Source organism: Rhinatrema bivittatum, chromosome 2, assembly GCF_901001135.1.
Source record: "Rhinatrema bivittatum chromosome 2, aRhiBiv1.1, whole genome shotgun sequence".
NCBI classification, from domain to species: domain Eukaryota; kingdom Metazoa; phylum Chordata; class Amphibia; order Gymnophiona; family Rhinatrematidae; genus Rhinatrema; species Rhinatrema bivittatum.
The window spans coordinates 396,240,169-396,268,114 of NC_042616.1; the positions used below are offsets into that span (position 1 = coordinate 396,240,169).

At 43.1% G+C, this 27,946-nt stretch overlaps 1 protein-coding gene across 1 annotated transcript in view; it reads right to left on the reverse strand.

The window, feature by feature from the left end:
• CTNND2 (catenin delta 2) overlaps positions 1-27,946 on the reverse strand; it is a 2,320,710-nt gene that overhangs the window by 1,549,303 nt on the left and 743,461 nt on the right. The window contains 1 exon segment of the mRNA XM_029590042.1: positions 2,331-2,443. Coding sequence (XP_029445902.1) covers positions 2,331-2,443 — 113 coding nt within the window.

The following is a 27,946-nucleotide window of genomic DNA, read 5'->3' on the forward strand; positions in this document are numbered from 1 at the left end:
TACATTTCCAGATTTGTCTCTTTCAAATGTACCAATCCTAATGGAATTTAAAATCATTTCATTTTGTGTGTGGGTCCCCTTACTTTTCTTTTAAATCAGGCTAATCCTGAAAGAAAAAGGAAAGAAAATATATATATATATTTTTTTTTTTTATAGAAAGAGAACGAGATATATTTAAAAGGAATGAATCAAAAAGGATTTTTTTTGAGGGGGTGGGGAACGAGAACTGCAGTAGGGATGCGAGGGGGGTGGGGGTGGGAACGGATCAGAATCCATAATGGCTGACAGTCCATGACATCAAACAGGAGGTAAGAGTACAATTTCAGTTTTAATATTAGCTCAACAGCAAACATAAAAAGCCCCTTCTATAAATGTCAAGATATTTCAGCATGCTTCATTTACAAATTACATACAGATCAATATATTATGAGAACAAGGGCATTTGTGCATAAGTGACACCCCACTGCAACATGAAGGGGTTTAATGTATCCAATTAGGGAGGTAAATGGAATAGTAGTTTGAAAGGCTTAATATTTCGCTTAGGCATAATCTTAAAATTAAGCACAAAATCTTTTTTTTTTTTTTTTTTTTTTTACTTCCAATGACTTACAATTTCTCAGCTCTTTACAACCAAGTGACCTTCACACTATAAAATCCAGTGAGTTGAATTTTCAAGTACTTAATTTCTATCCTATTGTTCATCCAATCTTTCAACGAATACATACAATAAATGGCACTATTTTTACAGAGTAAAAAAAGCCTGTGTTCTTGCAGTTTGCCCATTTGTACTGCACATTTACTGAAAGTTTTTACAAAGAGCTCAATAATGGAGAGAAACTTCAAACAGAAGGGACAACTTCTTTTCTGATTAGATTGATTCTACAAAGGCCATCTCAGTCACACTGTCTGTGCTGGAATTATCAACAAAACTGGGATTAATTCCCTTAAGTTTATCAAAAGTGTCACAGGAGATCTATCTTCCCAGGACAGTCATGATCTTGATTTAATACCTGCCCTAAATGATGGCATATTCTGTAGCACCATGTGCCCCTACATCATGCTAGGAAGCTGATTTTGTTCCCTACTGGATAACCAACACTCCCTTCCAATATCACATTGTGCTTCTCTCCTAGCCTGTTTCTCCCCCATCTTCCATAATCACTTAAGCCTTAAACATGTTCACATATTAATATTTACATTTCCCAAGGAAACACATTAAGAGTTTCAGCCTGAATGCTGCAGAGCCATTTCTGATCCACTCATGAGGTAAATTAATATGAAGCAGAGTCTCCAATTTAGATAGATTAAAATAATAATAATAATTGAATTATGAATGTACACGAAAGATGCACCAATGGGCATCAAGAGCCCTTGATGACTGGCACTACTGATCAAAAGTTTCAAACTTGTGCTAATTAAACACCTTGTGCTGTTTGCTGCTTGGAGTAACCAGCCTGGTTTCCAGCAGGTGAAGCCCTGCTTTACAACAGATTCTATGATTTTATAGGATAAGAGCCCAAGGTGGTATTGTTGCATGGATTATAACATCATAAATGGCTTTGACATACATGGTACGACAGAAAAGGGAATGTAAACCTTATTTTCAGGTAGGCTATATGATATACAATTCCTCTAAAGTCTTTGAGAAAAGCCTCTTGTAGTCCCACTACATTTTGGTGGCAAAATTATTCAATTTGCTCCTAATGTGGAGGTTATAGTAGGCTTTTGCAGTTTAATTGTTGTCTTATGAGATAAACAGCTGCTGTGTGATGTCCTCATTTATTATGAAAAATGCTGTTACATACTAATCCTCCGCCAGACGTGCTGGACATCTTTATTACAAAAACATCAGCAGTTTTCCAGGGGAAGCATTCACATTCTCCACTAAATTGGTCACATGAGAACAGGAAAGAGACAGTTATTACCTGGGTAGGTATATATTCTAAGTGTTGATAATTAAGCTCATAACAAAAGCTAGGATAGCTGAAATTGCTAAGTAGTAGAAGCATTAATTTTCACCTGCTGCATATCCAGCTTGAAGCTACTTGTTAATCATTGAAGCAAATAACAATAGGTCTACAGGTCAGTTTATTCTAACAGATGTATTAATTGCCAAATATAATGTATACATAGAGGCAGTTTATATTAAAAAGTACCTTATATTCTCAAATGAGAAATACTGACCAAAAAATACTCTAAAATACAGTACAATAGATTCCACAGATGAAAATTCATGTAGATCTTCTAAGAGGGTACATTAAAACCTGCCAAAACCATTCCCACAGAGGTATATGGCATATACCTCGTATGCATAAAAGATGAATTCCTACCTAATGCTGCTCATACTGCCAGTTTCCGATCCAAGCTTGCATCTCTCCAGTTGGCTGGCAACAATCTGGCGTTCCGCCTCAAGTTCTCGAGTCAGTCTCTCAAACTGCAGTTCCTGAAATACAGATTATACCTTTACTCCCTGAGGAAAGTAGAATAAGTAGCAGCAAAATGTAACTGGTACTGTACTAGCTTCTTGGAAAAAGCTGTATTTGTTAATTTTTAAATTAACATTTATAAAAATCATTCCTCAAGATTGCACCTCTAGGATTAAACTGCAGTTGATTTCAAGTTTAATTTATTTTCATTCCGCTTTGCCAAGTACCATCTTTATAATAACTGTGCAATAATACTGATAATTTCATATTCTGAAAATTTTTACAAGTTTCACATAAGAAATATTACAAACATAATTTATGTAAATATCACTAATTACAAGCGATAGAATCACAGGTTTCCATTATTATAACTTTAAACAAATGCCTCAGTGTTATTCTTTGTAAAGATGACTAAAAACTCAGAGACTCAGGGATCCTTTAAATAGAACTTCCAATGAAAACTAATTCCACAGGTGACATAGAATTATGTTACACAAACTTGCGCAAACCTTTCTAGCCTGCTTTTACTATGAAATTTAGTATGCATGTATGCTAAAACATCAGTTAACAAGTGATGTACTAAATTTTTAGCCATGTGCTAAAAAATCACCTCAATAGTACAAGAATCCTATTAACATGAACGCTAGCTCATCAATCTGTAGCTTCTAAGTACTAACAGTGTCTTTGGGCTAAAGAGTGTGATTCCACAACAAAAACAGCATGCATATGCTAAACTGAGTGTGGGTGCTGTCCTCTTTTCTTCATGACTGCAAGCCTGTATATAAAGCGTAATCCTGACAAGTGGTGCTGGTTGTCAGTACAGAGTGTAAATATGGGAGAGCATCTGGACTCCAGGTTCGGAGGTGGAAAAAAGAGAAGAGACTTGCAGCACTCTGGCGTTATCGCGGGCATTAGGGCCCTAGCGCTCGCAATAATGCCATAATGCATGCGTTATCGCATCGCGAGATGAGTATGCAATTTTTTAAATTTTAGTTTATGAAACGAGGGATGTTTAATGTTGTGTGCGATAGCATAATGCACATTTAAATACTGGAAAAAACAACACCTTTTTTCCTGGCCTTGAGCTGTGCGATATGCCCGAAACAGGATTTGCGATAAATATTGCAAATCCAGTTTCGGGTAGGGGGAGAGGGAGGAGTGAGGCGTGTAGAATATAGAGTGTAGAGAGACAGAGAGAGAGCCTGTGGGGTGGCACACATATTAGTCATCTATTTATAACACTATAGGAGCGTCATCTAGTAACTGGAGATGAGGTTTTGGTGGTGGGCTAGTGTTTGGGCGCCAGTTTTACTTGCACAGTCAGACATACGAACAACACAGTGTATATCACTGAGGTTGTGATTGTGATTTGGAATGAGGAAAGATACACAAAGATGAGATTTATACAATGCATTCTCGACCTAGCTTGATGGCACCTAGTTAGAGAGTGCATCAAGCTAGGGCGACAGTACATTGCAGAAATCTCATCTTTGTTAGCTTTCCTCATTCCAAATCACATCAAATCTTCAATGATGTGTATTGTGCTGTTCATAGGTCTGACTGTGCAAGAAAACCTGGCCCCCAAACCCTAGACCACCACCAAAATCTCACCCCAAGTTCCTAGTTGACCCTCCTACAATGATATAAATAGGTAACTTAAAATGAGAGCCTTATAAAGACAGTCTCAGTCTCTCTCTCTCTCTCCAAAACAAGGAAATGCCTAGCTGGGCACTTCACAAGCTGCAAAGTGAAAATAGTGTGCTTTGTAGTAACTCAAAAATTACCCTAAACATGCCCATTTTCTTTATCATGGGTGAAATTTATAGCATTTTGATGAATCTAGGCCTAACCTTTTTTCCCAGCAGCACAAAACAAGAGGGAAAAACTCTTAGTAAATGTTACTGTAAATGGTGTTAAGTAATTGTGCCATTATTGTACTCACCATACAAATAACTGATGGGACTGTAAGGACTACATAATGTATACTGGCAGGTATGTTCTGGCTCATTTGGGCAATCAATTTGAAAGCTGTTGTAATACGTGACCTGACTTTTTGTCAATAAAAAATTATTAACTATCAATTGGTTAATGTAGTGTAGATGCCATGTTAGTCCACTTGAATGTATAATACTTGTTAGAAGTATTTTGGGTTCTCATATATTTGTCTCTGCCATTACGCAAGGATAGAAATAAAGGTTAAGAAATAAAAACAAAAGCAAAAAATATAAGGTGATAGTTTTTTATTGAACCAATTTAATACATTTCTTCATTAGCTTTAGGGAGTTAATACTCTGAAGAAGGGAAATGTATTAAGTTAGTCCAATGAAAAGGTATCATATTATATATGTATATTTTTGTTTTAACTTGTAAACCTTTATTTCCATCTTTGGATAGCAGCAGAGTCAAATATGTAAAAACACAAAATACTTACACATGGTGCATTTTAAAACATACACATGTAAGTGCATGCACAATTAAAAATTCTGCATCATTACGTACGTGTATTGTGATTGTGCGTTTGTTTTAAAATAGACTTCTGAGTTTAAAAACAAAAGAAAAAGTTAGTTTTGGAACTGAAAAAAAGGCAGTTTCTGATATTCGCTGTTACAGTGGTCTCACTCAGTGTACCAGAAAGACGGGCAGTGGTACTGCTGCTTTTGCTCTTCGGAGGGGGTAGGTCAGGGTTGGAGTGTGGAGAGTTTAGCAGTGATAGTTATTTTTTTTCTCTGTCTTGTCTGAGGCAGGACAACAGTGAGCGTAGCACACTGACAGAGTGAAGAGAAGAACAATCTTACCAGGCTGCCAGTATTTTTGGATCTGTTTAACAGTTTTTTTCTGTGTAGAAAAGAATACAGCACTGAATGCATACATTTACACTATATATGTATGTGTGGCACAAACAGTTCTCCATACACAGAGTAGACTGATATGTCAGCGGGTGAATGCTAGCAGTATCAATATATAAATTTGTTTGAAACATGCAAACCTCAAATTCCATCATGTCATTGAGAGGAAAAGCGAGAACAGGGAATGGCAGGTTTGGCAGGGATAGAGGGTTTGCTGTATAGCCAGCCCAGCCTAGCAATAGCAGTTAGAAAAAAAGGGAGCTCTGCCCCTACATTGAAAAGAGACTTCTTCAGATTCAGAAGAGCAGGAGTGGAAGGCAGCTCAACATATAAGCAATTGAAATTTGGAGAGCATGAACCACTGCTACTGCCTGTTTCTCTCTGCCTTGTTTTGGAGCAGAGGGAAAAGGTGGGAGAGCCATCCAAAGCTGTCACTGGCTGGGCAGGGGCAAGGAATGAGACAGCAGACATGCATCAGCTCAAATCAGTAGCAAGCTTCTCTACTGCTTCTGAGGACATGGAGGCAGTATTGTCAACAACTGATTGTGAGGAAAAATCTTGCTTGGGATTCCCTGAATTAGAAATTGAAGAGTTATTAGCTGAAGAAAATTTGGGAGGATTAATCTTAGCCTCCAGTGTAGTACTGGGGTAAATAGATGATGATACTGATAGATATGAAGGCAAACCCCAGGAAGAGCAGGCAGTGTACGTAGGCACTGTGACTGATGCCCCTGGCATTTTTCCTTAGGATCCACCTTCAAACTTAACACCAATGCCAGCATGTAGAGAAGAGATCACGGAAGACATCCCTAATCTAGAAGTTCTTTAAAATGAGGGAAGACTCGCATTTCGCTCAGTTAATTCACTGCAGTAAGAATATCAGTTGAGCAAAGCAAGATGGCATCTGACAAATCCTGGTATGCAACATCACCTGCAGATGCAGTACCTACTAGCAGTGGCATCAGTTGAGGATGCCAGTACTAGCCTGTGTACCTCTTCTGCCATTCAAAGTAAATGTCAGAGGAGAGGGGTTGAAAAGGGCTATAATCCCATAGCCCTTTTCAGCAGTCAAATGGCAGCCCAGCAGGTCCCTGCCATGCGTCCTTATCAGCAACTCACCATAGAGGAAATGGGGTGGTGTTCTGTATCAATGAGGCAAGAGGCAGGCAGCATCCAAAGTAGTAATTAAAAGCACTGAGGAAATGCTTTTAGGGGGCATTCCATGAAGTTAGCAAGTAGCACATTTAAGACTAATTGGAGAAAATTCTTTTTCACTCAACACACAATGAAGCTCTGGAATTTGTTGCCAGAGGATGTTGTTAGTGCAGTTAGTGTAGTTGGGTTCAAAAAGATTTGGATAAGTTCTTGGAAGAGAAGTCCATTAACTGCTTTTGATCAAGTTTACTTAGGGAATAACCACTGCTATTAATTGCATCAGTAACATGGGATCTTCTTGGTGTTTGGTAACTGCCAGGTTCTTGTGGCCTGGTTTGGCCTCTGTTGGCAACAGGATGCTGGGCTTGATGGACCCTTAGGTCTGACCCACAATGGCAATTTCTTATGTTCTTAATGCTTGCCTTGGTTGACCAGCCCTCTACATTTAATAGAAAATGTGAGCTTTTAAACATCTGCTGCATGTGTTAGTCCCTAATTAAAAAATACCTTCCAAGACTACATTAAGTAGACAGGTTATCCCTACCCTATATATCCAGTACCTTAGTCACATACAGGTACAACTGGCTAAGAGAAACTGAAATATCGTGCATTTCACCAGTGATATCTGGACCAGCGTGAATGCTATCCACATTCATCTCTCTCTGATGTCACACTGGTGGGTCCTGGCTGAGGCAGAGGCAGGCAGCAGCTCTAGTGGGGACCCAGCATCAGGATGTAGGTGGGTTGTGCCGCATATTGTGGTGATGGATAGTCCTTATACAATATCCTATCAGCCATAAGAAAGATGCTGGAGGACTGGCAGGAGGCTAGACTAGAGAGGCAGGAGTCTTTAGACAGATTTCTTTAAGGTAGACTGTGGTGCAACTATGACAAAGTCAGTGAAAGTTGGGGGTTTTCGGGATATCTGTTGCTTTGCACACTTGCTGCCCCTGGCAGTGAGGGATGCCCTGGGACTGGTTCTGCTTCCGTTTATTTTGTCTGTTTCTTAGCTTGGCCAGATCTTATTTTAGGTGGCGGTTAGGATTTGTCATTGGTCAGGTAGGATTTAAGCATTTCTAATGCTATTTATCTTCTTTTGCAGCCCCGCATGACATGCCGTTCCGCTGATTTAAAAAGCTGGAGGAGGAGGAATGTCCCGTCCCCCCCCCCCCCCCAACTTCCCAGAAGCAGCGGTCATGAGGCATGGGAGGTGCACTGGCAAACTCCACCCCACAATCCAGAGGAAAAGCAAGCTATAAAGTTAAAATTAAATCAAAATGAGTTTATGCTTTTCTTTTTATGTTCTTTATATTAACGTTTTCCATCTTGTATATTTCTGCTGTCATTTCATGTATGCCATCCCTGAAGGAGTAAACAGAATGAGATGTGATCTAAGAAAGCCTGAGGAGTGGCTGAGTGCTTGGCACGTAAGATTCAATGCAGAAGGGTACAGACTCATGCATTTGGAGTAGGGATGTGAATCGTGTTCCATATCGTCTTAACGATAGAAATTGTGTGGCAGGGCAAGAAAATCGTGTTAGGCACGATTTTTTAGTAAAAAAATCGTTAAAAATCGTTTTTTCCGATTAGTGCGCACTAACTGGGAGTTAGTGCGCACTAACTGAAAATGATACAATTTGACACTTTTCAGGTCAGTTAAGGTCAGTTTAGGAATGAATATGTATTCCTATTGGCTGCCCTCTTATTTATTCATGTTACCAAGGTTCCCACTGACAGTATATGGGGGATGGGAAATGGAAACAGTTGGTAGCTTCACAAAACAAGTAATGTAATCAGTCAATGTGACTAGAACTTGTGCCCTAATCCTGGCACCAGGGGTGTTGTGATCTTCCTGCACACAGTGCCCTATCCCTATTAATACCAGGAGTGTTGTGATCTTCCTGCACACAGTGCCCTAACCCTGGCACCAGGGGTGTTGTGATCTTCCTGCACACAGTGCCCTATCCCTATTAATACCAGGAGTGTTGTGATCTTCCTGCACACAGTGCCCTAACCCTGGCACCAGGGGTGTTGTGATCTTCCGGCACACAGTGCCCTATCCCTATTAATACCAGGAGTGTTGTGATTTTCTTGCACACAGTGCCCTAACCCTGGCACCAGGGGTGTTGTGATCTTCATGCACACAGTGCCCTATACCTATTAATACCAGGAGTGTTGTGATCTTCCTGCACACAGTGCCCTAACCCTGGCACCAGGGGTGTTGTGATCTTCCTGCACACAGTGCCCTATCCCTATTAATACCAGGAGTGTTGTGATCTTCCTGCACACAGTGCCCTAACCCTGGCACCAGGGGTGTTGTGATCTTCCTGCACACAGTGCCCTATCCCTATTAATACCAGGAGTGTTGTGATCTTCCTGCACACAGTGCCCTAACCCTGGCACCAGGGGTGTTGTGATCTTCCTGCACACAGTGCCCTATCCCTATTAATACCAGGAGTGTTGTGATCTTCTTGCACACAGTGCCCTAACCCTGGCACCAAGGGTGTTGTGATCTTCATGTACACAGTGCCCTATCCCTATTAATACCAGGAGTGTTGTGATCTTCCTGCAAACAGTGCCCTAACCCTGGCACCAGGGGTGTTGTGATCTTCCTGCACACAGTGCCCTATCCCTATTAATACCAGGAGTGTTGTGATCTTCCTGCACACAGTGCCCTAACCCTGACACCAGGGGTGTTGTGATCTTCCTGCACACAGTGCCCTATCCCTATTAATACCAGGAGTGTTGTGATCTTCCTGCACACAGTGCCCTAACCCTGACACCAGGGGTGTTGTGATCTTCCTGCACACAGTGCCCTATCCCTATTAATACCAGGAGTGTTGTGATCTTCCTGCACACAGTGCCCTAACCCTGGCACCAGGGGGTGTTGTGATCTTCCTGCACACAGTGCCCTATCCCTATTAATACCAGGAGTGTTGTGATCTTCTTCCACACAGTGCCCTAACCCTGGCACCAGGGGTGTTGTGATCTTCATGTACACAGTGCCCTATCCCTATTAATACCAGGAGTGTTGTGATCTTCCTGCACACAGTGCCCTAACCCTGGCACCAGGGGTGTTGTGATCTTCCTGCACACAGTGCCCTATCCCTATTAATACCAGGAGTGTTGTGATCTTCCTGCACACAGTGCCCTAACCCTGGCACCAGGGGTGTTGTGATCTTCCTGCACACAGTGCCCTATCCCTATTAATACCAGGAGTGTTGTGATCTTCCTGCACACAGTGCCCTATCCCTATTAATACCAGGAGTGTTGTGATCTTCCTGCACACAGTGCCCTAACCCTGGCACCAGGGGTGTTGTGATCTTCATGTACACAGTGCCCTATACCTATTAATACCAGGAGTGTTGTGATCTTCCTGCACACAGTGCCCTAACCCTGGCACCAGGGGTGTTGTGATCTTCCTGCACACAGTGCCCTATCCCTATTAATACCAGGAGTGTTGTGATCTTCCTGCACACAGTGCCCTGACCCTGGCACCAGGGGTGTTGTGATCTTCCTGCACACAGTGCCCTATCCCTATTAATACCAGGAGTGTTGTGATCTTCCTGCACACAGTGCCCTAACCCTGACACCAGGGGTGTTGTGATCTTCCTGCACACAGTGCCCTAACCCTGACACCAGGGGTGTTGTGATCTTCCTGCACACAGTGCCCTATCCCTATTAATACCAGGAGTGTTGTGATCTTCTTGCACACAGTGCCCTAACCCTGGCACCAGGGGTGTTGTGATCTTCATGTACACAGTGCCCAATCCCTATTAATACCAGGAGTGTTGTGATCTTCCTGCAAACAGTGCCCTAACCCTGGCATCAGGGGTGTTGTGATCTTCCTGCACACAGTGCCCTATCCCTATTAATACCAGGAGTGTTGTGATCTTCCTGCACACAGTGCCCTAACCCTGACACCAGGGGTGTTGTGATCTTCCTGCACACAGTGCCCTATCCCTATTAATACCAGGAGTGTGTGATCTTCCTGCACACAGTGCCCTAACCCTGACACCAGGGGTGTTGTGATCTTCCTGCACACAGTGCCCTAACCCTGGCACCAGGGGTGTTGTGATCTTCCTGCACACAGTGCCCTATCCCTATTAATACCAGGAGTGTTGTGATCTTCCTGCACACAGTGCCCTAACCCTGGCACCAGGGGTGTTGTGATCTTCCTGCACACAGTGCCCTATCCCTATTAATACCAGGAGTGTTGTGATCTTCTTGCACACAGTGCCCTAACCCTGGCACCAGGGGTGTTGTGATCTTCATGTACACAGTGCCCTATCCCTATTAATACCAGGAGTGTTGTGATCTTCCTGCACACAGTGCCCTATCCCTATTAATACCAGGAGTGTTGTGATCTTCCTGCACACAGTGCCCTATTCGTGATACCGGGGGTGTTGTGATCTTCCAGCACACAGTGCCCTATTCCTGATACCGGGGGTGTTGTGATCTTCCTGCACACAGTGCCCTATTCCTGATACCGGGGGTGTTGTGATCTTCTTGCACACATCCCGGTATCAGGGATAGGGCACTGCATGCAGGAAGATCACAACACCCCTGGTATTAGGGATAGGGCACTGCGTGCAGGAAGATCACAACACTCCTGGTATTAATAGGGATAGGGCACTGCATGCAGGAAGATCACAACACCCCTGGAATCAGGGATAGGGCACTGTGTGCAGGAAGATCACAATACCCCGGAGGAGTGAGGGTCAGGCAGCTCCCCCCTGTCTGTGAAGCCAGCCTCTCACTAGTAATGCAGGGAGGGAGCTGTCTCAGACTTCACCATCCTCCCCCCCCCCTCACCCACACACCATTCACTAGCTGGGACATGGGGGGAAGTCAGGAGTGAGGGTCAGGCAGCTCCCCCCTGTCTGTGAAGCCAGCCTCTCAATAGTAATGCAGGGAGGGAGCTGTCTCAGACTGGTATCAGGGATAGGGCACTGAGTGCAGGAAGATCACAACACCCCTGGTATCAGGAATAGGGCACAGGTTCTAGTCATATTGACTGATCACATTACTTTTTTTGTCAAGTACCAACAGTTTCCATTTCCCATCCCCCCAACCATCACCTCAGTTGGAACCTTGGTAACATCAATAGATAAGAGGGCAGCCAGCCAATAGGAACACATATTCATTCCTAACTGACCTTTACTGACCTGGAAAGTGTCAATTTGTATCATTTTCAGTTAGTGCGCACTAACTGGGAGTTAGTGCGCACTAACTGGGAGTTAGTGCGCACTAACTCCTGTTAGTGCGCACAAACACGATTTAACGATTTTTAACGATAAATCGTTAGAATTTCTATTGTATTGTGTTCTATAACGATTTAAAACGATATTAAAATTATCGGACGATAATTTTAATCGTTAAAAAACGATTCACATCCCTGATTTGGAGTGCAGAAATCCAGGGAAACACGCAATAGGAGTAAGATAGTGATATGCACCAGTCAGAGACAGACACTGGAGTAATCATGTCTTATGATCTCAAGGTAGTTCAACAGTGTGATGAAATGATGTTCAGAGCCAGAGACAGGACAGAGTGCATAGAGAGACGTAGAAAAGAGTAATAATGCCTCATTACAGGTTAGCTGCGAGATAGCTAAAATATTGTGTCAGACTCTGGAGGACATACCTCCAAAATTATATATAGATACTCAAATACCTCAAAAGTACAAATGCACAAGAAGAAAACCTTTTTTCAGAGGAATGAATGCTCTGGAACAAGAAGCCACAGTAGGAGGTAGACTCAAGAGCAATATCAGATTAAATTTCTTAATACAAGGCATGGTGGATACATGGAATGATCTTCCGAGGTACATAGTAAAAGCAAAGGCGGTAACAGAAAACATGATTATACCTACAAGATTCATGTGATATACCTTTTAGGTTTAATAGCCAAAACAATTGTTGCTTTATAAGTAACTAGGCAGCGGTTTTCCAGGCCTTCCTCATTTTTGTCTCCCTAATTTCTACTTCTTTCTGACTGTTGGGTCTTCTCCATGATCTCTAAGGTGTTCCTATATTTATTTATTTAATAAATTTGTAGCCCTCCATGCCACAGATCTCAGTGGGTTAAGATAAACATTAGGCCTCATAGTGGGGTGTGCAGGTCTTTATAATGATTTAACTTATTCTTTTTTCAAATAAAATTTGTATTTTCACCTGCTAACAAATGGCATTTTTTAAAATATAAATTAAAAAAAAATTATGTGTATGTATGAATGTATATATTTAATATATTTATTAAATCAGCACTGAATCTGTATAAGAACAAACTAAGATCCATGTCTAGAAATCAGATCTACGAATAAACAAAAGATGAGTCTATGGAACTAACATATATTAGGGCTGACAATTTCCATCAAAATTTAGTCCCTCTCATATACACAGTCACACACACCAGTATAGAATATACATTATGAACCATACACGTAACAAAACATCAGTACAATGTAACTGTGTGCTCTCTTTGTAAAGTAGTTTGAAAAGCCTCCCAAAAACCAAAATATTGTGTTGCATTATCTTTTTCCTATTACGAAGAAGTTTCCCCATTCTCAATAGTTCAGTAGTAGTTAAATTACGCACTCCAATTTCCATTGACGAGGAATTGGCAGCTTGTCCTCTTTTCCACCTTGGTAGAATTTGATTTTTAGGATGGAACAAAGACATACAAACTTCTTTCCTCCTGGAGGAAGTGCAAAAGGTTGTGAGAAAAGATGCCGCAGTTCCTGGCGTTCCTGGCCCAGCCACCACTTCTCGTTGGGCCTCTCCGTGTGGCCCGCAGAGAGATGCTGCTACTCACACTGCGCTCCTCCCTAGGCACGCGCACCATTGATGTTTAAGTAGGGACCACGGCAGGAACCTAGCCGCGGCCCCGGATGATGACTTCAACTCAGCTACAGTATTTAAGTGCAGGCTCTGCTACCTAGCATTGCCTTTGCAACAGGTCTCCTTGCTGGTCGAGTACTCGTTACCTCCTAGAGATTCGTCTCGTCTTTGCGATCCTGTTCCTCGTTGTTCCTGTCTCCTTGTTCCTACCTTGCTTCATTCCTCGGATTGACTACACGGGCTTGACTCTGCTTCGCCTGACCATGCCATTGACTTTCTCCAAGCCCGGAGCTCCGCTTCGCCTGACCACTCCATTGCCTATCTCCAGATCCAGACCTCTGCTTTGCCTGACTATGCTTGACTATCTCCATGATCAGACCTCAGCCTTGCTTGCCACTGCCTTCGGATTGCCACCAGCCCTGACTCAAGCCTGTTCTTCGACACCTCTCCGGCTTATTCCCTGGATGTGGTTTACTCAGGCTTCGGCCTGCTCTTGCTCGAGTGCCCCCTGTCTGCCTCCGTTCCATTGGCGCCTGCGTTTGCAGGACACTACCCTGTCCAGAGTAAGACTGTACTATCTCTCACTTGCTGCCTCTGGGCTGAACCAATTCATACCTTGACTACACACAGAGGCCCACCTAAGTCCTGCTGGTCCCGGCATCCAAAGGCTCAACCCGCAGGGAATGAAGTCTGGTATAGGTGAAGTTCCAGCGGCCTCTATCAGCCCACTCCGCCTGCCGACGGTGGGAACCTGCAGGTCCTTACCTATGGGTTGCGTCAACCCCTCCTCGGCCCAAGGGTCCACCTCCAGCGCAACACCATACACAACAAGCTGCCTCTCTTTCTTCAATAACCACCCCAACCAGTCTCTCTTCCATCTGTCACCCCATATATTCACCTAAGTCACCCCCCTCTCACCAGTCACCCCCCTACAAAAATACACACATACTCACACCAGGGGAATTCAAAGTATGCATATCCCAAAATGCCAGGGCCCCTTTCCTAAAATACAAAGGGAATGGTGAATTCTAAATATGTATTTGTATTACATGCTTTTGCTGACTAGAAACTGTTGATATTATTTCATCACTTATTTGTTTACACTTGCTACCAGGCACTGGCCACCTCCCCACAAACACCACCTTGCAATCATGGCAACACAAACAAGAAACTAAGGAGGCAGTCAATGGGAATGCAGAACCATACCTCTAGCTAACGAATTGCTCCCCAACTGAAACTTTTAAGTTTTTGGTAACATTTTCAATTACTGCGCACTAAGAGATAGATCTTGCACGCGCCACCTCGGCATCCCTCGGCACAGGCCGCAGTGCTGGGGTACTCGGGCCCGCCCTCCCGGTCCGCCCCCAAACCATCGCCACCCCCCCTGCCCCACCCCTGGCCTCCCGACACGCCCCCGGACATGCCCCCTCTCGCCTCTTTTACGAAGCCCCAAGACTTACACGCGTCCCGGGGCTTTGCGCGCAGCGGCGGCCTATGTAAAATAGGTGCGCGAGTGCCCTGCGCGTGTAAATCCGGCAGGATTTACGCGCGCAGGGCTTTTAAAATCTAGCCCTAACTCTGAAATTAGGGAAACCCGAAATAAACACCAGCAAACCATTTTAAAAATGAAATCAAACAGATAATGTCCTAAAACTAAAATGACACTAAAAAAATCAATGCACACCCCTAAGAGGAGTAAATATTTTCAATTTGTTAACAAGCAAGGAAGGATGCTGGCAATTGGGGAGGACATAAGTACATGCAGCCCTACGGGTTGGGGAAATGGGAATTTAGTAAATTTAAGTAAAGATATTTGTTGAGGTCCTTAAAAATTTTTTAAGACTCTATATATTGCTACTCCCTTAGATGAAATGGAGATCAGTACATATCTGCAGGCAGGGGTGACCCCTAAAATACTGACAATGCAGTTGGAGGCATTGAATGCCCTTCTTCAGTTGCAGGAGATGCAAAGATGTATTCAGAGGGTAGATTTGATGAAGACTCCAGGACCAGATAGCTTCCCGTCTGAATTTTACAAAATTTTAGCTTTAAAGGAATTGCCAGTCCTAAGTGAGCTGTTTGATGGGTTGATAGAAATGGGGCATTTTCCATAAGCATATATTACAGTGCTTCCAAAGTCAGGAAGGGACCCACATCTACTGGAATCCTACTGATCCATATCACTGTTAAATTTTGATACAAAGCTATTAGCCAAGGTAATTTGGAATGCATGACAAAGATCATACCATCTGTCACAGGAAGTGATCAAGTGGGGTTTGTGAAGGGAAGGGGTCAGCATTTAATGTTTGACAGATAATAGACTCTTGCTTTACAACTTTCCACAGAAGTTATCATCACTTTTACTAAGTTTTGATACCGAAAAAGCCTTTGATCGGGTTCACTGGAGTTTCATGAGGAAGGTGCTAATCAATATGCGGCTTGATGGATATTTTTTGAGGGTGATTAATGTACCTTATAGTAAACCAATGGTGGCAGTATTGGTGAATGATATGAAACCTGAGAGGTTTGAATTGCAGAGGGGAACCCAGCAGGAATGCCCTCTACCTCCCTTTTATTTTATCATTAGAACTCCTGTTGGAAAGGATAAGAACAAATGATAAGATCAATGGAATGGGAATTGGAGGAGCATGATTTGCAGACATTTAAATCGGAAACTTTAGCAGATGGCATGTTAATGCACACTGTAGATTCCCAGGTCTCACTTGGCCCTCTCTTAAGGGAGTTTGTGGAGTACAGGAAGATAGCACACTTGAAGTTAGATTTGGGTAAGACAGAGACCCTACCCCCATCTCAGATGCATTCTGGGAAAAATGTGGTTCAGATTTCCAAATATGCTGGGCTAATGACTCCTTCAAATATTTGGGTATATACCTGCTAGGGATGTGAATCGTTTTACGACGATTAAAATTATCGTCCGATAATTTTAATATCGTCTTAAACCGTTATGAAACACAATACAATAGAGATTCTAACGATTTATCGTTATAAATCGTTAGAATCGTGAGCCGGCACACTAAAACCCGCTAAAACCCACCCCCGACCCTTTAAATTAAATCCCCCACCCTCCCGAACCCCCCCCCAAATAACTTAAATTACCTGGTGGTCCAGCGGCGGTCCGGAACGGCAGCGGTCCGGAACGGGCTCCTGCTATTGAATCTTGTTGTCTTCAGCCGGCGCCATTTTCCAAAATGGCGCCGAAAAATGGCGGCGGCCATAGACCAACAGGATTCGACGGCAGGAGGTCCTTCCGGACCCCTGCTGGACTTTTGGCAAGTCTTGTGGGGGTCAGGAGGCCCCCCCCAAGCTGACCAAAAGTTCCTGGAGGTCCAGCGGGGGTCAGGGAGCGATTTCCCGCCGCGAATCGTTTTCCGTACGGACCGCCGCTGGACCACCGCTGGACCACCAGGTAATTTAAGTTATTTGGGGGGGGGTTCGGGAGGGTGGGGGATTTAATTTAAAGGGTCGGGGGTGGGTTTTAGCGGGTTTTAACGATTTTAGCGGGTTTTAACGATTTTAACGATTTATCACGATATTTTACCCCCCCCAAACGGCAACAATACGATTCCCTCCCCCTCCCAGCCGAAATCGATCGTTAAGACGATCGAGGACACGATTCACATCTCTAATACCTGCATAGAGACCTCTCCAAAATGCAGACCACTAATTATCAGATATTGCTGGCACAGACAAAAAAATTCTGCAGAGTTGGATAGATCTTCCTCTTTCACTGGCGGGTAGGGTAAAATTGTATCAAATGATGCTTTTTCCCAAATGGCTATACTTGCTTCAGACACTTCCTCTTAGTTTGTTGAAAAAAAAAAAAAGTGTCTCATCTGGATATTCTTATTCATCAGTTTCTTTGGAAATGGAAAAAGCTCAGGATAGCAATGCAAACTTTGCGGAAACCTTGGAGGGAAGGGCGATGGAGTTACCTGATATTAAACTGTTTAATCTGGCCTTCTACTCTGCTATGTTCGAAATTGGTTTATTGACACGGAGTATTATAACCCTTTGTCTCTGGAGAAGGAATTATTGAAGCCTCTGGAACCTAGACACTATCTCCACTCCACTGGAGATAAGTCTCTTGTTTGCGCCTTTAAGGAATGCCTGGAGATTACTGTGCAAGAAATTACGGTTGAATTGCAAAATATCCCACAACTTGCTGCTGGTGGGAAACCAGTTTTTTTTCACCAAGCCTGCGGTCAGCTATATTTGTGGAATGGAGGAGAAAGGGTTTACAACAATTTGCCATTTTTATCACCCCATTGGAAAAGTTTGTATCTTTAATACAAAATATTCTGTTGTGCCTGCAGATTCAGCATTGTGTTGAGTTTGTAAGTTACATCATTTAAACATAAAGTACGAGTATGGCACAGGGTGGTCAATTAAAAATGCAGGTCCAAAACCTTTTGTTTCTCTTTTTACGCATGTGAGATCATTAAGAAATATCATGGCCACTCAACACTACTTTCACAGCTTTCCAGAAAACAATACGCTTAACATCTTTAGAATTGAATGCACTGCACTCCTGCCATTTACCACGTAAAAAAGTTACAAAATCTTTGTCATCATACAAAAGTGAGGACATCCTCCAAGTTTTTCATTCCCTCAAAAAAAGCCAACTGCACCAAAATATTTGAATTGTAAGAAAAGGGGACTTCGAGGATGTCAGCATCCACCAATGCTCTAAACAAGTGTTCAGACAGGACATAGTCCAGGCTGGAGTGCATGCTATGAACATGGGAAAAAAAAGTGAATTGAGAATCTTCCATATGTTTAATGCACCATGCATCCACTAAGCACAATTCAGAACATAAAAACCCACATCCATATTTCCTTGATGTTTTTGGGGTTTTAGAAGAGTGACAATATTAAGCTACCCCCTAAGAAAACCTTGTATTCCTCCCATTGTGCTATTTTGGAAACAATATCAGAAAAGAAACTCTGCAAGTACTGATTTGGTGCATAAAGATAGGAAAGATGCTTTTTTCCAATCAAAAAGCGATCCCATGATAATCACATATCTTTCCTATACATCTGTAAATTGACGCTATTGATCAAAATCGCAACACCCCTTTGTCTGTCAGAGAAGGGAGAGAAAAAACAATGACCCACACATTCTTGCACAGTTTAAGGTGCTCCTTATCACTGAGATGAGTTTGCTGTAAAAACAAAACAAACATATTTGCATTGTTTTTACACAACATATTCAACTTTTTTTTCCTCTTAATAGAAGAGAGAAGACCATCAATGTTGAGAGTACACAGATTAACATTAGCCATGTCTCAGCCATCCAAAATACCATAGAAAAGAAAACCATTGAAAATTTCCAGGAAAGGGTCCCCAGCCAAAACCCTCCCCCACAGGACAGTGAGAAGCTGGTAAACTTGGTGGTTTAATATAATATACAAATGCATTAAGAGGATCACTCAGACATAACCTTATATACAAACTATAATCATACTCACACACACTCCTCTTCCACCCCTCAGAGAACCACTTAACAGAAAGATAGCCCAAATCCCCCAAAAGAGCACGAATACAAAGTCCAACATGTTGTGAATGAGCTGTTTAGTGGACCCTTGGACCGACCTGTGAGAGACTGGAGAGAGGTGTACTATAGTCTCTAGTGAGTGACAGGTCGGGAGGCGGATACCAGGCAGGAGCTGGACGTGAGCTTTACCCTGGGAGCCGGTACTCCCCCAGGAGGAGCCCGGCCACTGGGACTTAGGAGATCACGGAAGCTGGAGCTGGCAGGCAGGGATTAGCAGTCAGACAGGAACTGAAGCAGGTTAGAACCGAAGCAAGCAGGAACTGAAGCAGGACTGGCTACTGGAACCAGGCAGGAGCAGAAGCAGGACTGGCTACTGGAATCAAGCTGGAACTGAAGCAGAACAGGTTACTGCAAGCAAGCCAGACAGAAGCAAGACTTGGGCACGGAGTGAAACAAGTCTCAGGCAGGAACGGAGTTGCTAACGCAATAGCACACTCCGGGGCACGGCGCAACAGAGAACCACAAGGAACCCCGTTGCAAGGCCAAGTCCTGGTCTCCGCGGCGGGCTTACATAGGCCGCGGCGTCTGACGTCATCGATAGGGCGGAGCTTCCAATGGCGGGAAATGGCCTTCATAAGCGCGGCTTGTGCGCGCTTGCGTGCCTAGGGAGAAGGCATCCAGGCAGGGCTTCTCGGTGGCGTCCCCCCCGCGGGGATGCCGTGAAACAGACCGCAGACCCTCGGAGACGGGCCGGGACCAAGGAGGTAAGGGCTGAGTTGCGGCTGCCACGACTGGGACCGCAACACAACACAGGAATATATTCCTTCAGTCCATGATGGTTTGGAAGATGCACTAACTTTAAGGGGGTGGTCTGGGAAAAACAGCACAGTATAGGAACCCAGTGTAGAAAAAGTTCAAGCTTGGAGAAAAACAACCATTCCTAATAAAGTAAAAAAATGCCAACGCCATTAAGAGCATGGCAACAATGCTCTGAGATCAGGAAATACTATCAGGCCATATGCTGAAAAGACCATCGGCCATTTTTCTTCAAAGCTGCTTTATGAATCCTTTCACTTCCTCCTTGGGCACAAAATAAGGTGTACCCCATTGTGGAAGGCCTTCAATTTAACAGGCTATTGCAGTGAAAATGTTCTGCTCTTACAAAACGATTGCGAGCAATAGGGAGACATTTCCTGTTGCAAACCAAAACCCTGACTGAATAATTCGGGAACACTAGTAACTTTGCAGTTTCACAATGTATTGTTCCTTTCTTCTTAAATGTTGTCAGCACTCTCATTGCCTGGATCAGGCCCTATTGTCACTATATGGACCCACCTGATGAGCTCTGCCATATGAATTGGGTCGCTGAGATTGATCAAGGCCTAACAACTCGGGGAGCTCAGATTCACTTCATAGTAACAATGGTTCTCCTTGCAAAGATTCGGGCAGCCCCAAATTTTGCACATTGTTTCTCCAGCTTCTATTTTCTAAATCATCAATCTTGTCTTCAAGAGATTGATTTTTCTTCCAGTGTTCTGAAGAGAGGAATCAACAGAATTGAGCCTTTCCATGTGCTACGTCACAGCGTGATCTAGAGATATGATAGTATCTGAATGTGAAGCAAACTTCTCATGCAACTCATCCAGAGAAGATTGAATTTTTTGCAACCGATCATTAACTGCTACAGAGACCGTATGTGTTAGCTCCCATAATGTAGATTCTGAAATGCCTTCCAAAAGGGGCTACAGTGTCCAATGCCATCTTATCTTCATGAGACACAGTAGCTTTTTCCTTGCATACTCTTTTTTTTGGCTATTCGACATTTCTTGCTACTGCCAAATAACACAATCGTCCATGTAAAACAGTTTGCTAAGAAAAACGAAGCAAATAAACAGAGGTCCAAAAAAAGAATCGTAAAAGAAAAGCTTATTGCTGCTGTAAACCCAGAAGCATGAGCTGCTGACCTCCTCTCAGCACCGCGTCATCACTGGAAATGAAAAAAAAAATGGCAATTTTTTTAGGTTCTCTTGTAATAGATAAACAGAAAAAAAAACCTGTCTTATTGCCAACTCTTCTGATTCTTCTGCTGCTAGCAAACATTCTCCCACTCAGACATTATGCTGATGTTAACCTGCTTGCAGTTTGGAATACATGGAGCACTGATACGGTTTGTGACCCTAATATAAAGTGATTCTAGACTATCATGGACTCACAAATCTCTGTGGCCGCTGGGCAAGCATTTGGTTAGAGCAAGTGAAGGCTTTTTTAAATTTAGATGATCTTGAAACTCCTATAAAAGCACTAGGTATGGCCAACTTAGATTATTACAACTCTGTTTATTCTGAGATAACAAAAAAAAAAAAATTTTGAGGGCTGCAGAGTGTACAGAATATAGCAGCTAGAGAGAGCTTACCAACAGAGATAATGATACTGGTGCTAAAACATGTGCACCGGCTACCAATTTATTGTCATAAACCAGTTCAAATTGCTTACCCTGGTTTTTAAAGACCTACGAGATATGGGCATCTGAAGGAGTAATTAGTTTCTTATGACTCAGAATACCTGCCAAGATCCTCCCAAGGACCTCTCTTGTACATTCCTTCAATTTTGCAGACAAGATTAACAGGGAGTTATGGAAAAGCTTTTTCCTGTTATAGTTTCATGATTATGGAATGCATTGCTTGAGGATATTAGGTAAGAGGAAGATTATGTGGAAATTAGAAATAATATTAAAAACCTAGTTATTTGAACAGGTCTTTCCAGATATTGTTTAGCTTGGCCGTGATGCTGATATTTTTAGGGTTACCTGAGTAACATTCTGATGTACTCAATATTTTGTGTTGATTGTTTTTATGTATGGTTATTTATTTTATTATACATACATATATGTTTATCCTATTTTATAATTACTTTATCTTATTTGAATATGTTTTATATTTTTTTTGTGCACCACTTTATGATTGTTGGAGAAAGTGATTTATAGGTGTATATAATGAAATGAAATTAGGTGTACATATAAACGAGTGTAAATTGCTCGGAGAAACAGGATGGGTATATGAATTATACCTAGGTGTTAACTAGGCATTCACCCTATATTTCACTGGTATGTAACTCACAATAAACCTTGTTTGCAAGCAGAGTCAAATGTTTTACACAGATTAAGTGGAAAAACTTTAATTCCTTCAAAACATTTTGGAAAAAAGTACTTTTTCACCTTCTCCCAAAGAAGTATCCAGAAACTATATTTAAATTATCTTCTCAGACTGACAGAGTTTCCTTATTTGCTGAACTGCAATGGAAACATTCACTTTAACTCTACATAACCAACCCTTGCATTCTTTTCTTATGTTATAAGGGACTCATTTACAGCCTTAGCAGACTAGCTTCCTAGGGCACACAGGAAAGAGCGATGAAATTAGAAGAGTTTTACTGACCTCTTATAAAAACAGTAATACAAATCTAGATAGCTATTTAAAGGAAGGATTCTCACAGGAATGGCATCCTACTCCCACAGGTCTCTCAGTTCCTGCAGGAATTCAATAACAGTTCACATAGCAAGAGGGATGCTCAAAGTGTGCTACCCGGAGCTTGAAGCAGGTGCGTTTCAGCAACTGGTCCAGCTGGAATGAAAATGTGGCGTTCCCTGAGCTCCACTGTGAAGCTTCATTGAATCAGATCCACTGAAATTCTATACAAATCTGCCAACCAACAAAAAAAAAAACCCCATAATGGATTTCCTGTAAGTCTGCATTAGATATTTTTGCCACTCCACCAAGAATTTTGCCTTCAATAAGCATTTTCTTTAGAAGCGGCTTGTCAAATGGATATGATGATTTTTCAAATTGTTTGACAATTTTTTTTAAGTAGTTTCCTTAACCCTGCCCAGAAACCCGGCAGCTCATAATGATGTCAGGTTATATTTGGATGCTCTCTTGCTGCTCTGTGCAACGTAACCATTTAAAAGAAACATTAACTGGTCACATTTAGAACTTAACAATGTGCACTATAAAAACCTAGATCCCGTGTGTGTGCATGCTACTGATAAGAGTCCTAATAAATTATTCCCATGCATAGGAACTGGCTTAGTTTTCCAACTTGTTTCAGTAGCTATTCCTTTAGAATCAGAGGTTTTATTCCAGCTCAGGAAAGTGATAGAATACCTAAGCACTTTATCTTTTCTGAGTTGGTATTTTTAGAGTCGAACATCTGCCTGTGGTTCAAAAGAGCTAGAACCTCCTCTTCGATTTTCTTATAACGAAGACATGCTTTCCCTTAGTTCATTGCTTTAGTAACTAGTTTACATTTCTCTCACAAGAAAACTTTAAAGGTTTGTCCTCCCTGAACTATTAATTTCTAATTTTTATTAGTGTGTTCTTGTATAAAGTTTATGTTCAAAAAAAGGAGCTTAGACTAAGATAGATACTTAAATACATATGCTTTTTCTTTTTTTGTTAATGATTTTCCAAAGAAGAGCAAGCCAATTTGGGGGTCAAATTTTCCAAAGCAAAAGTAGGTACATGCTTTTCCTTGGGGACTTGCCCAGGGTGCAAAGCAATTACGGCCCCTTCCACTCGCTTTTCCTGAGAGTAGAGAGTTTTGATGGGAAACGTGAGGGTGAAGATCTGAGAATGCTGCCTACTTTCCCACCCCTGGGCCTAAACGCCTCCTTGGGAACACCGCCTTCTCAGTGCACCTAAAAGTCCTTGCATTGTGGAAGACCACAGGAACCTTTTGCCGCATTGAATTAGGTGTTAGAATTCAGTAGGAACTTGTGGAGATCTTGGATTGAAGAAGAGTCCATAATAGACTACATATCTTATTTCTGGGAAGGATTAAGGTGCTGAGGAAAATTTGTGGGAGCTGGCTTCTAATCTACAGGCTCCCCAATTGCTCCACGCATTTCACCATAGATATCCAATGAAACCCAGGCCCAGGAAACTGGGGAGAAGACTTTGGAGAAGGGGTACTTTTAGAATTCAGCTGCTTTCCCAGACTCCTTGGCTTCGTACACTCACTGAGCGGCAAGGAGCAGCCATTGAACATTCTGACGCATGTATTACTAGGATCCAGCAAAAAGATGCATAGGGCATGCGTGCGCATCTGTGTGCATGATTCTGAGTACTCTGGCAAGAGAGTCGGGTAGTCACCCCAATGGTGATGTCACACGCTCAAGATTACTTAGCCTGCCTGGAAATGGACTCCATGACTTAGCAACAGGTTTCTTGGCCTGTTCCTAGTTCGTGCTTTGCTTGCTGTATGTCTGGTTCTGGATGCTTATCCTGCCTCCATGCCCATTGCTTGCCTTGACCCTGGACTGGTTACTGAATTCTGTTTGCCTGCTGCCTGCCTCAACCCTGGATTGGTTACTGGATTCTGCTTGCCCGCTGCCTACCTTGACCCTGTATTGGTTACTGGATTCCACTTGCCTTGACCCTGGACTGCCACCTGGCTTCTGATTGTGCTTTGGGATCCGCCTAAGTCTGCTGGCTGTCTGCACTGAAGGCTCAACCTGAGGGAATGACAGTTAATATAGGTGAAGTCTCCCCAGGTCCCTTTTTGGCATTTCCGCCTGTGGTCAGACTCCTTGTGATGCTTCTTGCTGCCTCACCACACAGGGATCTACCCCCTGGCAGTTTGCCAAAACCATAAACCTATTCACCAACCAACCTCGTTTCCTTTATATAACAAATCTTCAACCTCCAGATGTCAAGGAAACCCCTTGATGCGTGTTTTTTGTGCTGTTGCTATTAATAGACCAACCACTCTGTGGCTGGCCTGTTTCAGTAGCTCCCGTATTTTATTCTTTTATTACCTTTTACAAATTTCTTTTATCCAACTTTAATTTTGCAATTTTTCAATTGTTTGTGCTTTTATTTTCCCATTATGCGGTCTGACCCACCATGCACTTGTCGACGAATATGCAGTCCAATTCCGGTCTCTGGCCTCAGAACTGCAGTGGTGGGATGATAGACTGTCAGCCAACTTTTGTCAGGACCTGTCTGAACCTTTTGAAGGACTAGCTGGCTGGACAGGACCCACCTGAGGATCTGGAAGAGTTCATTAGGCTGACTATTTACCTTGACCATTGCCTGCAAGAAAGAGCTAGAGAATGGAGCTAAGCCCAATGCCCCAAACATCTAGCCCCTAGTTCCAGGATTCCTCCCAAGGTCCTTCCATTGGCTGAAACCCTGGAGTAATGTATGCAAGTGGATCGGATTCAAATGTCACTGGAGGAACACCTATGCAGAAGACGCCCCAACCTCTGTCTTTATTGCGCCATGTCAGGACACTATACCTGCCAATGCCCTGTTAAAGTGGGACTCCTGGGCCTAGAATTTACGATTGCCGATTCAACTTCAGCAGGGGAAAATGCCTCCATGGGGGAAGAGTGTACCCACTATCCGAACCAGAGACCATGGCCATGTCGCAGTACATTCAGGATAATCTGGCTAAGGGTTTCATCAAACCATCATCGTCCCTTGCTGGTGCTGCATTCTTCTTCGTGGGGAAAAAAGGACAGGTCTCTTCGACCGTATATTGACTATCAGGGTATAAACAAGATTACCAAGAAGAACCAGTACCCCTTACCATTCATTTCTGAATTGTTCAATAGGCTGAGAGGGGCCCAAGTCTTTACTAAATTAGACCTGCGAGGTGTGTACAATTTGATTTGCATCGGAGAAGGTGATGAATGGAAGACAGTCTTCTCATCCAAGATAGTCATTACAAATATTTGGTCATGTCATTTGGCCTATGTAATGCACCTGTGGTCTTCCAGGTGACTGTAAACGACAATTTTTGAGATCTGATCCATTCTCATTTCACCGTTTATTTAGATATCATCTACTCAAAGACCTTGGAACAGCACCATGCTCACTTTAGGCAAGTGCTACAAAGTCTTAGGCAGTATCAGCTCTATGCTAAACTGGAAAAATGCTCATTTGAACAAAAGGAACTTCCCTTTCTAGGCTACATTATCTCCTCTACAGGCTTTCATATGGATCCATAAAAGTTAGTTGCCATTCTTCACTGGCCTCACCCAATGGGGCTTAAGGCTCTCTAGCATTTCTTAGGGTGGTTTTGTTTTGTGTTTTTTTTTAAACTACTGCCAACAGTTTGTCCGAGACTAATCTTCCCTAGCAGCACTTCTCACTGCCCTTACCAGGAAGAGGGTACATTTCTGGGTTTGGAATGAGGAAGCCATTCAAACCTTCGACCGTCTGAAACATAAATTTATCCACATTCATGCCTTCGCCACCCTGATCCCATCCAACCAATTATCGTAGGAGGTCGACACCTCCACATTTGGGGTATGAGCCATTCTGCTTCAACCTGACCCTCATGGTGTTTTTACCTGTGCCTTTTTCTCAAGGAAGTTCTCTCTGGTGTGGAGAGGAATTACACCATCGGTGACCAGGAACTTTTAGCAGTTAAATTGAAGAATGGTGCTACTCTTGGAGGGCGACCAATTCCCAGTAACAATCTACACTGACCACAAAAATCTTGAATATTTGGCTCATGCCCAGCAGCAGAATGCTCATCAAGCCCAGTGATCTCTATTTTTTAGCTGATTTGATTCTGAGTTATGGTATTGCCCAGTGGGAAAGAATCTATATGCTGATGCCCTATCCCATTCTTTCCAAGATGAGTCTTCCAGAACCCTTGAAATCTATTATTGATCCCACAAAGATCTGTCTGGCTGCCGCCTTGACCAAACCTCCAGGGAAAACAGTGATAACACAATCCCTCAGAGAATGAGTATTGAAATAAGCCCTTGATTTTTGGATAGCTGGACATCCCAGCCTCACCAGGACTTTTGAACTACTCTCCTGCCATTATTGGTGGCCTCAAGTGTGACAAGTGCTATGTGGAATCTTGTCCAACCTGTGCCACAAATAAGACACCCAGAGCCCGACCCTGGGGCATACTACAACTGTTGCCTACTCCCAAGGGACCATGGACCCAGCTTGCCACAGATTTCATCACCGATCTCCTGCCTTCAGATGGCAACACTACCATCTGGGTGATTTTGGACCAGTTTTTGAAAATGGCTCACTTCATTCCCCTTCTAGCGTTACCATCTGCTCCTGAACTAGTTTGTCTGTTTATTCAGCACATCTTTCGGTTACACGGCCTACCTACCCATATCCTGTCTGATTGTGGGGTGAACTGCTTGTTATTGGCGGGCCTTGTGCAGCAAACTTGGGATCCCCTTGATCGTTTCTTCCATGTATCACCCACAGACAAACGGACAAACTGAATGGCTTAATCAATCTCTCAAGTACGATCCTACATAACCAAAGACAGGATAACTGGTCCTCTCTCCTTCCCTGGGAGGAGGCCTGCCATAATAAACACATTAATAAATCCATTGACTTGTCCCCCTTCTTCCTATTACATGGATGCCACCCCCCAGATTCTGCAACCACTGACCACCACCGTGGAATGCCTAGCTGCCATGATCAAGGGGCAGGAATTACTAGACCTCTGTCGCTCAACCCATCAGCTCCTGAAACAGGTCACAATCCATTCCAAAATACAGGTGGATAAGAAACGTCAGATGGCCCCTCACTTTCAACCTGGAGACTTAGTCTAGCTAAGCACTTGCAACTTGAGGCTTCACATGCAATCCTTCATCGGGCCCTTCCTGGTGATCCATCCTATAGGCCAGGTAGCCTAGATGCTTAAATTACCATCTTTGCTACATATTCACAATGTGTTTCAAGTATCTCTGCTGAAACCTACTGCACTTTTGTGGCCCTCCATTTCACCACCCTGGTCACAGGAGATCCCAGAAGAAGATAAAGTATAAACTTGTGGAGATCTTGGATTCAAGAAGGGTCCACAATCAATTACGTATCTTGATTCTTGGAAGGGTTACAATCCTGAAGAAAAAGTCATGGGAGCTGGCTTCTAATCTACAATCTCCCCAATTGCTCCTTGAATTTCACCACCAATATCCAATGAAACCAATGCCCAGGAAACTGGGAAGGAGACTTTGGAGAGAGGGTACTGTTAGAATTCAGCCACCTTGCCAGACTCCTCGGCTTTGGACATTCACTGAGTGGCAGGGAACTACCATTGAAAACTCAGACATGTATAGGACCCGGTGACGAGATGCATAGGGCGTGCATGTGCATCTGTGCACACGATTCTGAGCAC